Source organism: Aspergillus novofumigatus (genome assembly GCF_002847465.1).
Source record: "Aspergillus novofumigatus IBT 16806 chromosome Unknown P174scaffold_2, whole genome shotgun sequence".
Lineage (NCBI taxonomy): Eukaryota > Fungi > Ascomycota > Eurotiomycetes > Eurotiales > Aspergillaceae > Aspergillus > Aspergillus novofumigatus.
This window is the reverse complement of record NW_020194275.1, coordinates 1,778,543-1,794,541: the sequence shown is the minus strand read 5'-3', so window position 1 is coordinate 1,794,541 and position 15,999 is coordinate 1,778,543. Positions and strand designations below refer to the sequence as shown.

At 48.1% G+C, this 15,999-nt stretch overlaps 8 protein-coding genes across 8 annotated transcripts; 4 read left to right on the top strand and 4 right to left on the bottom strand.

Moving 5' to 3' along the window:
* Positions 1–268: 268 nt before the first annotated feature.
* Positions 269–1,969, top strand: P174DRAFT_510043 (cytochrome P450; the record flags this gene model as incomplete). Its single annotated transcript, XM_024831629.1, has 9 exons — positions 269–457; positions 510–616; positions 683–839; positions 911–1,023; positions 1,083–1,170; positions 1,228–1,323; positions 1,387–1,545; positions 1,613–1,802; positions 1,857–1,969. The coding sequence occupies 9 exons, from the start codon at positions 269–271 to the stop codon at positions 1,967–1,969; spliced, it is 1,212 nt and encodes a 403-aa protein (XP_024685496.1).
* Positions 1,970–2,458: 489 nt separating this feature from the next.
* P174DRAFT_332765 (uncharacterized protein) lies at positions 2,459–3,378 on the bottom strand (the record flags this gene model as incomplete). The annotated part of the gene is made up of 2 exons (XM_024821671.1): positions 2,459–3,231; positions 3,261–3,378. Coding segments are annotated over 2 exons (891 nt in total), but the record flags the coding sequence as incomplete, so codon positions are not given.
* Positions 3,379–5,425: 2,047 nt separating this feature from the next.
* Positions 5,426–7,160, top strand: P174DRAFT_363820 (uncharacterized protein; the record flags this gene model as incomplete). The annotated part of the gene is made up of 4 exons (XM_024821951.1): positions 5,426–5,798; positions 5,856–6,157; positions 6,220–6,359; positions 6,389–7,160. The coding sequence occupies 4 exons, from the start codon at positions 5,426–5,428 to the stop codon at positions 7,158–7,160; spliced, it is 1,587 nt and encodes a 528-aa protein (XP_024685494.1).
* A 262-nt stretch (positions 7,161–7,422) lies between these two features.
* On the bottom strand, positions 7,423–8,087 carry P174DRAFT_438704 (uncharacterized protein). The gene is made up of 2 exons (XM_024826609.1): positions 7,957–8,087; positions 7,423–7,899 (listed from the first exon to the last, which is right to left on the bottom strand). Exons 1-2 carry the CDS (start codon positions 8,035–8,037, stop codon positions 7,546–7,548), a joined length of 435 nt encoding a protein of 144 aa, XP_024685493.1. The 5' UTR covers positions 8,038–8,087; the 3' UTR covers positions 7,423–7,545.
* Positions 8,088–9,586: 1,499 nt separating this feature from the next.
* Positions 9,587–10,236, bottom strand: P174DRAFT_457640 (alternative oxidase; the record flags this gene model as incomplete). The annotated part of the gene is made up of 2 exons (XM_024829568.1): positions 9,587–9,939; positions 10,050–10,236. The coding sequence occupies 2 exons, from the start codon at positions 10,234–10,236 to the stop codon at positions 9,587–9,589; spliced, it is 540 nt and encodes a 179-aa protein (XP_024685492.1).
* Positions 10,237–11,299: 1,063 nt separating this feature from the next.
* Positions 11,300–12,859, bottom strand: P174DRAFT_438702 (heme peroxidase). Its single transcript, XM_024826608.1, has 3 exons — positions 12,221–12,859; positions 12,074–12,137; positions 11,300–11,927 (listed from the first exon to the last, which is right to left on the bottom strand). The coding sequence occupies exons 1-3, from the start codon at positions 12,578–12,580 to the stop codon at positions 11,341–11,343; spliced, it is 1,011 nt and encodes a 336-aa protein (XP_024685491.1). The 5' UTR covers positions 12,581–12,859; the 3' UTR covers positions 11,300–11,340.
* A 356-nt stretch (positions 12,860–13,215) lies between these two features.
* Positions 13,216–14,254, top strand: P174DRAFT_438701 (Adducin-related protein). The gene has a single exon (XM_024826607.1). It carries the CDS (start codon positions 13,250–13,252, stop codon positions 14,201–14,203), a length of 954 nt encoding a protein of 317 aa, XP_024685490.1. The 5' UTR covers positions 13,216–13,249; the 3' UTR covers positions 14,204–14,254.
* Positions 14,255–14,697: 443 nt separating this feature from the next.
* Positions 14,698–15,956, top strand: P174DRAFT_457637 (uncharacterized protein; the record flags this gene model as incomplete). Its single annotated transcript, XM_024829567.1, has 6 exons — positions 14,698–14,740; positions 15,081–15,340; positions 15,370–15,511; positions 15,660–15,676; positions 15,701–15,733; positions 15,825–15,956. 6 exons carry the CDS (start codon positions 14,698–14,700, stop codon positions 15,954–15,956), a joined length of 627 nt encoding a protein of 208 aa, XP_024685489.1.
* Between the last annotated feature and the right edge of the window lie 43 nt (positions 15,957–15,999).

Sequence of the window (15,999 nt, the reverse complement as noted above, 5' to 3'; positions counted from 1 at the left end):
TTGGTGGGAAGGGAATCCAGCGGCGCATTATGTGGATTGAAATAGATTAATAGCAGGTTATAATATGATATAAGATTAAGTATCATGCCACACATGACTCTTCGGAGGGCCCATTGTATTCTAATAGAACATAAATACCTCGGTTTTTAGATGAGCAAAACTATTCTCTTTCATCAGGAGCGTACCGATGAATTCAAACCTCCTTACCCGGGCCCATCTTGTTGCCAGGTACCTCAAAGTCAACCCAAGTTCACAACTTGCAAGACCCATGGAAAGCAGGGCAATCCATAATTTCCCCTTCGCTCGTTCGAAGGCCGCGGAACCCCCTGCTGAGTTTGCTGCTCTTCGATCTGCTTGCCCCATCAGCCGTGTCAAGCTTTGGGATGGAAGCGAGCCGTGGCTCGTCGTCAAGCACGAGGATGTATGCAATGTCCTGACTGACACCAGGCTTTCAAAGGTGTCTTGTCCCTGGACGTAGCTCTTCAATGCTAAAGCTCATATCATACTAGGAGCGTCAGCGCCCTGGATATCCGGAAATGACACCAGGAGGTAAGGCTGCTGCGAAGAATCGTCCGACTTTTGTGGATATGGATCCCCCGGATCACATGCGGCAAAGGTAGTGTATCGCCCATTGGCAAGTTGCTATGCATACCCTATTGAAGTATGCTGAAATCTGCAATAGAAGTATGGTGGCAAAATTTTTCAATCGCGAACACATCAACAGCTTGAAGCCATTCATCACAGCAACAGTGGACTCGTTTCTCGATAAGCTGGTTGAGAAGGGGTGTGATTCGCCTGTTAATTTCATTGAGCACTTTACTCTACCAATCCCAACGTTGGTATGTCGTGGCCCTTTTCCTTGCTCTCTATCCCTGCCTGTTTGTCAAGCATTCGGCTAAATTTAATTTAGGTTATTAACCATATTCTTGGTATTCCAGTTGAAGACGTTGCCTACTTGACCGAAACGAACGCCGTTCGCAGCAATGGTAGTTCCACTGCAGCTGCAGCCCAGGATGCTAATCGGTTAGTCTTCGAGTCCCATATTATTCGGAATGCAAATTAAGAGATAACCCAACGCCTAGGGATCTCTTAGACTACTTGACAAGGCTGGTAGACAAGCGAGCCACTGATCCAACAGACGATCTCATCAGTACACTCATCATGGAACAGGTAGGACGAAGCCAGATATCGTTGAGTATTATCTATGTACTCGGCTAAGTGCGGCAGATGAATCCCGGCCATCTTGAGAAACTCGACGTCATCCAAATTGCTTTCCTACTACTCGTAGCGGGAAATGCAACCATAGTCAATATGATCAACTTGGTAAGACAAATTCAAACTGAAATTCATGAAGCTTGCGATTGATTAAACATGCCAATCTGGTAGGGCGTCGTGACGCTCCTCGAGAACCCAGCCCAGCTGGATGATCTCAAGAAGGATCCGTCACTTGCACCAGCATTTGTGGAGGAGCTTTGTCGGTATCACACTGCCTCGGCACTTGCTACTCGGCGAGTCGCGAAGGTCGACATTACCTTAAGAGACCAAGTAAGCCGCTTCTAATTGGCCAGCGTCCGGGACTGGCAAGGTATCTAACATGACGTATTGTTTTCAGATAATCAAAGCAGGCGAGGGTATTATTGCCTCGAACCAGTCTGCTAATCGTGACGAGGAAGTCTTTCCCGACCCGGATACCTTCAACCTGCACCGGAAGATTGACTCGGTGAAGAACCTCGCGTTTGGGTTCGGAGACCATCGCTGTGTAGCTGAGACGCTGGCTCGGGCCGAATTAGAAGCAGTCTTTGGTGAGTAGGAAAGAGATGAAAGAAGGCAGTAGGATATGCTAATGTGCCATATAGCCTCTCTCTTCCAGAAGCTCCCGAATCTGAAGCTCGCGATTTCGCACCATGAGATCAAATATTCAGCTCCGCACAGAGATGTTGGAATCGTCGAGTTGCCGGTTGTTTGGTGATTGATTTAGTACTATTTTACTCTTCAGGTCGAATACAGGAAGATTGCCAATGCAGTAGTAAATGGTGAAGCCATTTTTTCCAGTATGACAGTCTCACTTCATGTTCCTCATGAAATTATTCATTATAATAGCTGTATAATCCCTAGGTTTCCATTGCACAATGTCATACCAATGCAGTGCAACCTTTCTAGGGTCGACGCAGAATAGTGATAGACTGGCAAAATGTTGAGGCCGTAGCTGCTGCAGGCCGAAAATAAAAACGCCATCAATAGTACTTAAGGCGGAGTTCAGGTAGGGCTGAAGCGTAAGACATTAGAGAAAGCAAGAAAAAGTGCAAAATAAGACTTAACAGTATTTGATTTGACTTAATCAAGGGGTTGGTCTTATACGGATATCAACTTGAAGAAAGGTACTAACAGATCGACAAGACTTTTTATTTCTAAGACCAGTCACGGATACTCCTCTCCCAAGGTATGTCTAAAGCTGGTCAACTTGGATAGCGACAATCTTCGCACCCTCTGTAATTGTCCCGTTGACAGGAGCTGCCAGTGCTCCCGATGTAGCGACATAGAGGATTTTGTCGTTTTCTCCAAACAACGCACTTGTAGCACCGGCGACGGTGAGCTGGGTTTTCGCCCCAATGATTTTCTCCACAAGCCCGTCGCGATTCAGCTTTGTGACAATGTTCTCGAAATTTCCCGTCACGTAGATATCCCCGGTCGCAGTATCATACGTAAAGTCGTCACCCCAGACGCCAGTTGCCAAAGTAGTATAAGGACCGATCGCGCGTCCGTTGACGGGGTCGATCTTCACTCGACTGAGGGTCTCCTTCAAGCTGTTGGTGTAGTACAAAAATGTTTCCCCGTCGATCATTACAGTGTGGATACCATTCAAGCCCAAGTTGGTCCCAGCTGGTGGCTTCATGGTCTCGTCCTGGTGAATAACTTCGTAGTCACCAGTTTCGGGGTTCAGTCTATATACCGTGCCCTTCCAGCTATCTCCAATGAGAAGGGTGCCGGTGTGCTTGTTCAACACGGTTAATCCATTCAAGAATCCCGCCTCGGGGATATCCGAGATCTTCTTGGCAGAGACACGGTCGGAACGAGCGCCAGAGAACCATACGTCCCAGACGGAGTAGCTTCCTGCGGAAGGCTCCTTTGTTTCGAGGCTGAAGTTCCCAACGACAACTGCGAAGTGATTCTTCTTGAACTCTGCGATTCCTAGGGCGCCAGTCACACCGGGGAAGGATTGAATGAGCTTGGCTGATGGCGTTCCAGCGCCAGGGCCGCACCGAGATTTGGGGGGGTAATTTGGTAGATGGCAGGGATGTCGAGTCTGGTCGCGAGGATGCTGTTGAAAGGACCCGTCTCGAGGTTTTCAAGCCACGCGCCATGAGGAAATTGGTAGAGGGTTGAAATAGAATTCTTCAGCTCGCCCACGCTGAGGGCGACGAAGGAAAAGGCCAGCAAGGAGCCAAGTATTTTCGAGACCATTGTGCTTCTTCGGATGTGTCTGATGATAGGAAGAAAGAAAAAGAGGACCTGGCTATTGAAGGATGGACCCTATTGGATTCCTAAGGAAGCAGCATCTCTTATATAGAAGCTCGCGTACAGAGACGTCAGTCATGCTTCGCAGACAGATCCATAAACATGAGATCCGCTGTTTAACTGAGCTTCTATCTCCAAGCTTACCAAACCAGCTACTAATCATCCGTCAGCATCGGGTACAAGAGGCTGACGACCAAATAGGCACTGTATTGCAGAAAAATATAATCCTTCAGATCTCTGTCTGGGGTCGATCTGAGACAATTGATCATGATCTTGCGCGTAATCTGAGACTGGCGACTTGGCTGCCGTGTTGTAGCCGACCTTCCATTCGACGGCGGCGCAGAGGAGGGTCAGAAGGAACCAAAATAGCTTATTAAATGTTTACTAATGCTGCATAATTCTGGCCCATCGGTTTGGTGGACTTCGTGATAATGGTTTGTTCGAGCCAACCGCTCGCAATCTGTAGTGAACCCCGGAGCCCACCTCTCCTTGGAGGATAAAAACGACTATGTACCTACACCGGAGAGACATTAAGAGGTACCGATTATTACCATGGCTCCTGGCCCCTGGTCCGTTTCCAGGAAATTTACCATGGACTTGGATCCGTCATCTGTGTGCTCAAGGTTGGTCCCAAAATTTGGGAACGGAGAGTCCAAGAGAGACCACGACTTCCACTGACCGTGGCGTCGGGACTGGTCAACCGCTTACTATTCAGCTTTGCTTGACGTGAGATACTGGCATATTCGTGAACCACGGCTGCTCCTCCTGGTTTATTACTATTGTCTGGACCTTCAACACTTTTCCCTGCTATTTATTGAATCCCTGAACTCTCCACTTGACTGTGCCCGGCGGCCACCAGGACTTCCCATCCTTCATCATCAAGCAAGGATATAGTTAAAATTGAGCCAAGTGTGTTGAGACAAATGTGTGGAGCTTCCCTATTCCGAGCTGAGTACTTTGAATTCCTCCAGGCCTTGGTAAGTTTGTCTCGCGCACATCATATTTGCCCAGCACGACATCGTCTAATCTACCACCCGACAGCATGCATTATGCCGTCGAATCACGAATCGCATTGCCTACGGTCAATTTCCGAATGGCGATCTACGGACCAACGATTTTCAACAGACGCAATAGGTATCTAGACCACTCTGGCAGGACCCTTCACGGTCGCGTCCTACTCCATCCCTGTCGCCCCCACGGTATTAACCGCTGTCAATGACCGGGGGCTCTTAGCAAAGTCACTTTGGCTGAAGGGCCTCCAGTATGAGGATTTATACAAGCTCATTGTCGGCAATCACGTCGAACTTCTATCGCTTGTGGAAATAGCCTTTTGGCCTTTGCACAGCCAAGACCCTAGTCGGCTATTTTTGGTACCTGCAATTGAGACATGCTTCTTCTTTCTGGTTCTTTCTTCTTCGTCGAACCTATCGTCGCAGCCTTTCTTATCCTCTCTTATCTTTTTTATCACAATCTCATGGCGACTCAGGCCATGCGGAGAGATCATGGGCCGTTGATAGCTCGACTCCGCGAGATCCACTGTAGCATGGAATGTTACCTGGTTCTGCTCTCTGGATAAAGTGGCGACATTTGTCACAAGCCATGTAAAGTTTGGCCCCAATTTTGAGCCACTCAGTCTACAGAGCAAATCCTAATTAGGTTAATGGTCTGCGTTGGTTGTGGCATGCATTTAGTCCTTTCTACAGAAGGTCATGTCTTACCAACGATCACAGTCCTAGAGTTACCGCTACCTGCAGAAGAACTATTGCGAGATCCTCCTAATATCGCTTCCGTTGTTAACAAAGAGCGACCTGGAATTCAAATACAATCAATCACTGCTCTCTTTTCCGTAATCGCTCCCGAGTCAGAATCCGTCTTATCTGAGCCGCCCACTGAGTTTCCTTCCTCAGAGATGTCTAAAAGCCCGTTGCGTCCTGGACCCTCGAAAGAAGAGCGCGGCTTCATGTTTGTTGATTTTCAGGCTGACGTGTCTCAAGCTATTGGAGTCGGGAGGCAGAAAAAGGCCTTCCTTTCCAAACTTGCTCATCAGAGAAGGAAGCAAGAGTCCATAAATAGGCTGAAATACTCTCGACCCTTTCGGAACAACATCTCGCAGGAGGGGAATCCACCCCAGCAGACAGCCCCTTCGGAGGCTAACTCAATGCAGGCCCCAGCGAAGCATGAAATATGGTCATTAACAAGATACGTTGGCCAAGGTTATGTGGATCCATTTGACACTTATTCAGTGCCCATGACGGATGCCATGAACATGTATTTCTATCATTGTACGTGATTCAGTAATGGTAGCCGGTGGTAAGAGCAAATCCTAAATGCCTTCACAGACCGAGTTCGGGTCGTCTCCTTTGCGTATCCTCTCGATGCTGCTCGGATGAGTATTTTCTGGTCGCGGAACGCAGTCGTTTCGCCCGCTTTGCTGCAGACTTTCCTCTTCCTGGCTGCCACGCATAAAGCGGCTCTGGAGTCCAATCAAGGGGTCTCGTCCCAGGTTATTCAAAAGACTTTCAGAGATTCCATCCGTTTCCGGGTTAATGCCATCAGAATCTTAAACGACCTTCTCCAGGATCCCACAACAGCGGCAGCAGAATCTACCATAATGCTTGTGGGCGCAATTATGGCATTCGAGGTATGTGTGTTTTTCTCGTTGATAAGACTGTCCTAGACTTTGCTAATGATTCTTTGGTCTAGGCACTCAATGCAGAGTTCAAGTCACTGCAGGCTCATATGAAAGGCCTAAAAACACTTATAAGATTGAAAGGCGGGTTGCATGCATTGGATCATATGACGCTGTCAAAAATATACCAGTACAATGCCCTTCTCATTTCTGTGTCAATACATCCCACCTGACTCTTGACAGCAGCGACGTGGCGAGTGCGGCTCTGCAGAATTCAAGGCCAAGCTTCCCGATGGTGCCTAGATTTCGTAGCGGGATCCTGCAGGAAGCAAGAATGTTCCACAGAGGGGTTAGCGACTTTAGATCTGGGATCCCTGCTGCTCTAACCTCTCTCGGCACTCGCTTTGCCAGGACTTCCTGGTATTCCGAGCTAGATTCATCCATGAAATACACTATCGACGTATGCCAACGGCTCCTTTTGCACCTTGAGATGGCAACTATAATGCCCAATGTTGTCATGCCCACAGACAATGACCTCTACCTCCTTTTCCAACATCATCTCCTTTCCCTCCACTACCCCATTCGAAAAAATGATTTGAATGAGCCAATTCGTCGAACGCTCTTCATATACTTATTCCTGTGGGTCTCGTACTTCCAGAGCTTCCCAATTATGCAGCACCTGGTTGATGCGCTCAGAGAAAGCCTAGTCCTTAGGCTTCCATATCTGGAGGTTACCGCTCCCGACTTACTATTCTGGATTCTCTTCATTGGAGGCATGGCGTCGCAGGGATACAGCTCCCATCCGTGGTTTGTGGTTCATATTAGGGCCATGGCGGTTCGTCTTGAGCTGGAGCAATGGGACAAGGCCCGACCTGTACTCATGGAGTTTTTCTACACTGGTCAACCTGGACAGAAGGAGGCGGAGGACTTGTGGAATGAGCTGCTGGCCCCTTCATACCCTTATATAGCTCCCAAAACTGCGTTGGCGGCTCTCGAAATCCATCGGACGAATTGAAGTTCAAATCTTATTCATTGACCCATGCGAGTATCTACATCGTTGCTTGTGGCTACTTGGGCGAAATTTATTGGCTTTCCCTACTTACTAGGTAGGTGATGGTATGGAATATCGTGTATGTGTTTTTTTCGCTCTTCAGATATGGTGGCTACTGGGCTCTTCAAGGGCACCATATCTATAACCCTCTGCTTACCGGTTCTTAAACCTAGCTTGGATCTGTAGCGATAGCGTCAAGTACGAGCATAATTAAAAGATTCTGAGGAAGGGCATGCAAGAAAATGACACAAAAATTGAAAGAGTCGCTGAGGGTTATCTAGTTAGTTTCTATAGATTAGCATAGGTAATGCCTAGGTCTGTATCAAACAGTCCATTAAGTCATCCACTTCTAGTGGGTCGAATTTGAAAGTGTTGCACTAGCTAATTCTTCAAGGTAGCCCTGGACGTCGTCAAAAGGGAACTCATCCTCAGGCAAAGCCGCCGCTGAATGCGCACCCTGAAGTCGTTGGAGAACAGCAAATATCATGCGCCATTGCTGACGCAGATTTTTGACCTCGACTCTAAGGACGACGTTCTCCTTGACAAGCCGCGTGACGTCGCTGACCGTCTGGGTGTGCTGTTTTAACAAGGCTTGGTACTCGTTGCGGAGATCTTCGGCGTTTTTCTGCAGAAGCTTCTTCTGCTGCTCTTTGCGTTCGCGGAACCTGCGTTGAGCTTCTCTGTTTTGGACTCGGCGTTTGGCCTTGCACAGATAACATTAGCATTCGAATAGACTTGCAAGGGATAGGTTGCATACAACCTTAGGTCCACTCGCTTCAGTATCTATCGAAGAAATTGTAGGAGAACTTGTAGGACTGGCTGTAGATCTGCTAGGCGGCATACCTGTCCCCTGGTGCCCTTGAAAGGTTATATAATTACCCTTCGCCGCTCAGTCAGCATTAAGAGAACGACGAAGACGTATATGGGTGGGTTTAGAACGCTACCAGTCCGCAGATCAGGCCTAGTGGCAAAGAAGGGTGGTTCATTTCGGGTATGGACGGTGAGGGTCCTGGGGTTGCAGTGGGACCGCCGAAAGTCAAATGAGATTGATACTCCATTCTTGCATCCACCGCTGCTTCTCAACGACAAAAATCAAGGAAATGAGGACTGATGATAGAATGTTGATGCCTATCCACCCGCGAGGATATACCCAGCGGTTATATACTACGTGGATTGTTATACGGATCAACGGTTAAGATATACCGTTTACTGTGAAGCTTTTCGCCAAGATCACTTGCTATAGCGGGATTTCTGCCCCAGGAGCCGAGGACTGTGCCACCTGCCAATCAGAGATAATTGTGGCGGCCCTGTATTTGGTATAGCGTACTACACAACTCTTCTCTGCTAAGGGTCGCAGAACTCCGAGGGTCCTCGAAATGCTTACTAGGGTCTCGTTGAATACTTATTTACTTAGGAAGGTCCAACAGACTCTTATCAAGCCACCTCGTCTCTTGCCTTGTGTTTCAGCTGGTTGTGGTCTTTTCGAGCTGCTGGTGGTTGTGTCTCAGTGGGATTCTTATAATCCCACTAGCTCGCTGACACGTATCTTCTTACGTTACTCCTTCATATGACAGTGGCCCCTCAGATAAGGGGAATGAGCCGAGTACATCCTCATTTTTCAGCAATCTTCTGTCTTCTCATATTCTTGGTCGTGGCTAAAGGTTGCAGTTAGCTGCCACTTAGGTCCTAGCTCCCCTGGTAATCCTGGGTCATCACATCAGGCGCTCTTTTCACAGAGATTACCCTTCGAGCGGTCCATCCACAATGCAGCATCGGGGCGTTACTCACGAGAAGCAACGTTTAAGTGATATCAGCTAGATCCTGTGGCTAACTTGAATAGGAAATTGGTAACAGCCGATCCTGATGCTGGAGAATCATCAGCCTCTCCAGTTCGCTTCTTCCTGCATCCCCAGTCTTTGCATGTGTCGTCGCTTATATAATAGCTAGTTTGATCGGAGTTGGACCGTGGTCTTTTGGTCTGCTGGCTTGAGGAGGGCCTTGTTGGGCTAGAAATCAAAAAAATGTACGACTTCACGTTAATGTCAGGAACCTGCACAGCTGTAGAAAGGATTGAGGAAAATGCAACACTACATACCACATTGAAGGATGAAACCAACAGAGTGGCACAGGGAGCCTGAAAATAGGACCTCTTCAGCTAACGAGTACATATGTGTTCTTAGATACTAAGAAGGACATGGTGTAGGTACCATGATATAGGGGAAAAAATTGAATCGTTTTCAAACGCGAATGTCAAGGCAGGTACTTGAAAAAATCTAGTAAACAGCATATGGAATCTAAATCACAACTTCAAGCTTAAATCGCCTCGTCTTTTTCATCCCGTCGTCTTCAAATGTGTATAGCCCTCGTCCAGATGACGTTCTGCAGAATCTTTATACTTGGCCGCGTACAAATTGGGATCTAAATTCCTGGTTGAGGTTCCCCAGGGTATGATTGGCTTCATCCACGCAGATATACAGTAGGAGATCTTCCATAGTTCTGTTTCCCTCCGGTATTTTCCAACAATACACGGCGATCTCAGGAGCTAACAACTTCTCCCATTGAGGTAGCTTACCCGCCTCGAGATTCTCGATTGCACGGCTGTAGGTAAGAGCCGCCTCTTCTTCAAGGTAGCCAACGAATCGATGACAGGTCTGTGGCGATATGGGATATGAGAGGAAGAAGCCGTTGAAGAAGACACCTTGTGCCCCGAGGACAAGTAATTGCATAAGCCAGTCTTGGCCAGCTTCAAGAAAGTAAGCAGATGCATCCGCTCGTTGTACGCTTCCCCCAGAAGAGTTTCAATCCTGAGATTACAATCAGCTCTACCTTACAAGTATAAAATCAGAAACTCACCAGTCATTATCCTCTTCAAAGGCCCCAAGCTTCTCATACGCCTTAACATACCGCCCACCGTGCCTGGGACACCGGCAACACTCTCAAGGAAGATGGATCGGGCAAGCCACTTCTTCTCGGTCATCTGAATCTTGGCGTGACGTTTGTGGCCTGGAACAAGGCGTCTATATCGAGACACCAGATCCATCCCCGGCGCAACACCCTAACGCAACCAAAAGCCACGCGGTCAGCCCAGCTTTTGGCGTCGCGATGGCCAACAGCGGCAGCATGCATCTGTTCTTCTGTGTACCTGGTTGCGTCGCGTTATTAGGAAAGCATGATATGGGCAAAAGAATATGGCCGAGGTCGTAGCTAGACTTACACCGGAAGAACCCATGCTGTCTCCACAGTTTAATATGGGGTGCTGTCCGCAAGGGAAGAAAAAGTTCGGCTTGTCACGAAGCGCTGAGCAATTAACCGGCTGATGTCTATTGGAAGACCACGTGGGATACGAAGGATAGCCGTTCTCCATGCATATAGAAGGAGATAGGGCTTTGAATTGCACCGACCGCCCGTGCGGGTGTTGCTATCACCGAATTCATATCGAGAAAGACGAGTCGGTTTTCAAATCGTAGCGATTCGATAGGTACCTGATGATCATAGTTTCAAATGGCGTATAAATTTCGGTCAGACCTAAAGCCAGACACACCTAACGAGAAAAAGATCATACGATGCGGAGCCACAATTCTTTTAGTAAAGACGATAATATCCTCAACTCGTCAACCCTGGCGAATGAACCGTTCAGCAAGCTTTAATTCCAAAGCCGAGAACTCGGCCGATTATCATAATAGGAAGATATGAGACAAGCGATCTGAGCTCATCCTTGGCTGAAATTAAGCCAATCGAGAACAAGGCTCGACTCCTTGCTTACTCGCTGATGTTACTTTAGAACGCCTCTGCTGACGAAAGCTCTTAGTCAAGCGGGTCATTATCCGAGACGGCTGATGGTACGTATCCCTGGAACCCATTCGAGACCGTCATCCCCTGGCGGTAAATGACTGCAACGTTCTAGATTCACGCCTTTAATCTATCCCCGTATGAGACGTTCTGAAAAGGAACCGCGAGAGAGGAGCTCGCTTTGCTTCGTAGATGGTCGTCGTCACCATGACAGTGTCTCCATTTGTTCCCTCACCGAGGGGTCCGGTATGTCCTGCAGATGCACGCCAACAGAATGCCCTCGGGCGCCATGGAAAGAAGAAATACTATTTGCGCGAATTATCAGAACTCTGACTTCAAATATGCTACAGTAAAGCTATTCAGATCTAACAAACACCCAGCGATCACTTCCTTGTCCTGTAAATGGAACACCAAGCTCCAAAAGTTTGACAAAAGCATCAGCGAATTCCCGAAAGAAGACATCGCTGTCTCTCGCATATCTTTCGACGTGTGGCTTGAATTCCGCGTCTTCAATGAGAGCCATATCAGTCGGTAGCATCATGAGGGTCTTCGTAGTTTTGTCGGTATATTGGAGAGGCCCATCCCATTCTCGCTTCAGCCACTCCTCTTCAACCAACAATCGGAAAAACTCGTTCGTAAACACTGTCGGGCTAAAGTCCCAGGGCCCTTCATATCCCGTCCGGTCTGTGTGCGCACGTCCAAGAGCATGAGCACCGCTGAGCGCCACAATCTCGCGATCGTCGAAGCCCATGCGGTAGAATATAGCTCGAAGGTGCGTTGGACCCTTGGACGCGATTGGCAAACGGCCGTCTGGTGGGCAAGCTGTGCTGTCGGCGTCTTGTCGTCCTGGCCTCCATGGTATCGTTGGCCCCCCTAGTTCTTGCACTGCTGTGACACCGGCCAACGTCCAGAGGTCGGAATAGGTGATCCACGGGAACATCTCTGTCGCTAGTTGTCAGTACACGTTTCTTAATAGTATATTGAACTGACACTTACTCCTGACCGGCTCCAGAAATTCTCGCGCATGAACCAGGCCCAAATTTGCGCTGTGGTCGGATTCCGGCGCGAATCTCATCGTTGCCCGTTACTCCCTCCGGTTCTGGTCGTTTTATCATAGGTACCACTGGTATGCCACGAAAGACGTAGTAGAACCTGCCGAGAGCATTTCAAATTGTTACACCCAAGTAGCTTTGGATTATCGTATCGTCATGACAAAGTAATACGGAGTTACTCACAGGTCCATAACTCCCATCATCATACTCATCCATCTCAATCAACAGCCGGGCGATCTCATTGTAGACATTTTGGTAATCTTCCTTGGACGGAACAAAGGTAGTTTGAATACTGCCGAACTTTTCTTCACTCATGAAGAGAAACGCACTTGTGCCGCCCAAGGCAACACCAGCACCAAGAAGAGCCCATTTTGAGTGTGGACTCGAGGCAGAGGATGGCGCGCTAGTGAAGCCGCGCTTGAAAATATAGGCTTTCGTTTGAGTAAAGACGAAAGCAGTGTGATTATGCAGACATAGTCTGAAGTAAAGCCCACTAAGCGAGAAACCCAGTGGCTGCGAAATAGTTCTTCGATAGGGCAACATATCCTCGATCTCAGGAAATCAGGGACAGAGAGGGAGTAAGGGTGCAGAACAGACAATAAGATGGAGAGAAACAATCTATATACTCTACTTAATGTCGGGATAACAGTTCTTGCCTTATAGATGTCCACCTTTTCTCGTCAGGCAAGGAGAAATAGACAAAGGAGTAGTAAAGAGTGTGACAGTCCCGTCATCCTCCATAACAAGTCTTGGGATAGGCAGTCTAGACCCTGCAATCATGGGTAGCTCGGAGAGACAGCGAGTCGAAAGAGTCAAGCCTAAGGTACTGGTCAGAGTAGAAAACTAAATTCTCGAACGTAGTTTATGTCAGCCTCATCCTTGCTTACGGTAAGCTAATTAAATGCAATACGGCAGTGGCTTAATTTTACTAAGCTTTCAACACCGTAATATTTAGTCATTGATGCATAATATTCCTTCGTAGCAGGTGGCTGCCAGCCCCGTGATGGTACATCGCTCAATGGGATGGTCAACCTATGTTCTGTGCATCGTATCTCCAGCAATCAGGATTCTTGTTAACAGTCTTGAGGTTGGTCGACAGCTCAGCTCAGACCTGAAGAAAATGATATAAAGCAACGATATTTCCTGCATTTGAGACTATCAAATTTTCGGAGCGTACGATTCAGACATTTTTCGACCAGTCACTACAACAAAATGGCCCTACAAATTCCACGTATCTTTTCTCAGGCGGTCCCCCGTACTCGCAGGAGCCCCATCATACCCACCTGGGCCAGCGCTAGGCGATCGTTCTCTGCTGAATTCTCCCCTCAAACCTACGCCCCAGACGCGCAGTATAGCTCAAATCACGTTTCGAAACTCCTTAAAACCTCTATCCTCTCTGAGTTCTCCGAGCAGGAAGCCAAATCCCGAATTGAGTTGGCTGCCTGTTATCGGCTCTTTGGGCTGAAGGGTTGGAACGAGAACATTTACGGCCATTTAACCGCCAAAGTCCACGAAGACGACGGCTCGGAGTCTTTCCTCATCAATCCTTTCGGCCTTCTTTACAGCGAAATCACCGCAAGTAGTCTGATTAAAGTCGGTGCGGACGGATCAGTCAAGCATCCTGGAGTTACAGGCGGCTTGTTCGGTATCAATGACGCGGGTTTTGTTATCCACAGTGCAATCCATAGGGCCCGACCCGATCTGCAGAGTGTCATGCACTGCCATTACCCCTCCGCTGCTGGTGTCTCATCTCTTAAGCAGGGCTTCCTCGAGCTCTCCCAGACCAGTCACCAAGTCGGCCCGATTGCGTATCACGACTATCAGGGTGTGGTTGTCGATCGCAATGAACAAAAGAGCTTAGCAGAGGACATGGGCGATAAGAACATCATGTTCTTGCGCAACCACGGCGTTATTACCGCTGGCGCTTCTATTGGAGCTGCCTGGTACCTTATGTACCAGCTCCTTGCGGCCACTGACATTCAATCTCATGCCTCTGCTTGTGCTTTGGGAGACGCGGAGAATCTAAACATGCCCAGTGACCGGACCGTGACCAAGACCTACGAGGTGATGCATAAGAAGGGCTTCTCTGGTGCTGCCTATGGACTCAAGGAGTTGTCTGCCTATATGCGCCTGCTGGACAAGCTCGATGGCTCCTACCGCACTTGATCTCGGTGTTATGTAGTTGATCAGGGCGACGCGAAGGGTAGTAGCGCGGTGATAGTGGAAATATCATGTTTTTTTTTTTTCTCATCTTTGGACTGTGTGCGTAGCACTCTATCCTCCTCCCATGCATGTAATACTAAGACCCTTCTAGTGGATTAAGGAGGACCCACGACCTCACTTCGGTACCAGTATCGCATGTTAGGTCAAATTCGGGCCATTTCTAAGCTGAAAAATAACATATGGGCTACAGTACGCAAGATTAAATGTAATCTTCGGAGTTCTTCCCTCATCTAGCCCAAGCATCTAGCAGACATTGCTGTTAGCTTTTGGAAAAAACTGTCTTGCAGGCGTATACTATGGTAGTAGTACTAGAGTCATGGAAGGACCCGCTGACAATGCCTTCTCGGAAATGACCCTAAACCACGCAGCATCCTGGGAGAAGACAGACTAGTGCATAGCATTCTCCATTATGAGGCTGGGCATGCCCCTAAGGAAAGATGGTAGGATATCCTGAGCGCCGAACTGACACCCTCCTCGCTAGTACGACTCATTTATAATAAAAATTGGGCCGAGATTTCTTCAGCAAGCCTACTCCTTTTAAGAAAAATCCTCTACCGCTCAATAAGCTCTGTAAGGGAACCATAAATACCTACCAGAGTGTCGTCGTTTACTATACATGAGTATATAAAAAGTCCAGCTTTTAAGAAAAAGGAAGACGTATTTCGAGCCCTTGGCCATTGTCCTTGCGTAAGTGATTCCTCTGCTAACCAGCAACTTATATAGTGGCTCATGTATTTCTAGCTCTGCATTGGTCATAGTTAACTTGAGTGCTCACCTTCAACAATGCTCTTCCTATCTGTCTGAAATGTCGGTCTTTTAGTCCTTGGGGCCTTGGTCGCGATCAACCCTATACTCAGCGGTGCTCGCGATGTTTCGGTACCCTTGGACCCGCTTGGCCCGCTCAAAGTCGCCCTTGACTATGCCCTTGCAACAACTTGGCCAGAGGAGCGACGTCTTACCAACGTCCAGCGCAATTTGCAATTTAGCAGCCACATCGTGTTCGTAAGTCGCGTCGGGGATTCTGATGAGGAGAACCCTCCAGTCTCAGACGGACAACTCTGGCAAATCGCGCGAGATGCGGTCGATTTGAAATGGTACAAGACCAAGAGCAGTATGCCATCAGCAAAACAAAAGAACCCAAGGCCATGGGGATTCTGGCCTGGGGCAATGAATTCATCATTGCCTCCTCTATAAGGGGAGCGGGCCATTTCTCCTATGACTTTCTCAAAGGCGAGACAGCAGTCAGCGAAAGTCTTCAGAAATGCCAGATACTCTAGCGAGATATCAGCTTACCTGACAAAGAAGACGAGAATACACAAGAACAACAGTAGTTGCGCAGAGCCTATGGCAGCCCACCTATACTATAAAAATAACGGAGCCAACATGAAAGGTTAAAAAGCAAAGGTTGGCACGTGGGTCAAACGCAGAAAGGGTAATTAGGAACCAACAGATCCATGTGGAACTGACAGTGAGGTAACTAACTAATATCCTCATGGTATGTCTTTCCCCAAAGACCAACTAACAAATGTGCAGGACCTTTGGGGCTGCAATCTTTTCACACAAGATCAGGGGCTCAGGGCCATTAGTACAAGCACACCCACCAGCGCCATACACGCTGGCAAACCTTGCAGGAGGCCCGACCAGGATCGAGCAGATTCAGTTATGCGGGGGTCAACCCAGAGTGTTTGTTGGTTAGGAAAGGACTGGCCATCAGAGATAATTTAGTATTAAATAGTAGT

Bases quoted from the DNA above. Each gene is read 5' to 3' on its own strand.
- P174DRAFT_438701 (XM_024826607.1), top strand. From the start codon at position 13,250: ATGGCCCTACAAATTCCACGTATCTTTTCTCAGGCGGTCCCCCGTACT.
- P174DRAFT_438704 (XM_024826609.1), bottom strand. From the start codon at position 8,037: ATGCCGCCTAGCAGATCTACAGCCAGTCCTACAAGTTCTCCTACAATT. The intron at 7,900-7,956 runs GTTGTATGCAAC...TATCTGTGCAAG, and splicing joins CTGAAGCGAGTGGACCTAAG to GCCAAACGCCGAGTCCAAAA.
- P174DRAFT_438702 (XM_024826608.1), bottom strand. From the start codon at position 12,580: ATGTTGCCCTATCGAAGAACTATTTCGCAGCCACTGGGTTTCTCGCTT. The intron at 12,138-12,220 runs GTGAGTAACTCC...TGCTCTCGGCAG, and splicing joins ATGATGGGAGTTATGGACCT to GTTCTACTACGTCTTTCGTG. The intron at 11,928-12,073 runs GTAACGGGCAAC...AACTAGCGACAG, and splicing joins AACGACCAGAACCGGAGGGA to AGATGTTCCCGTGGATCACC.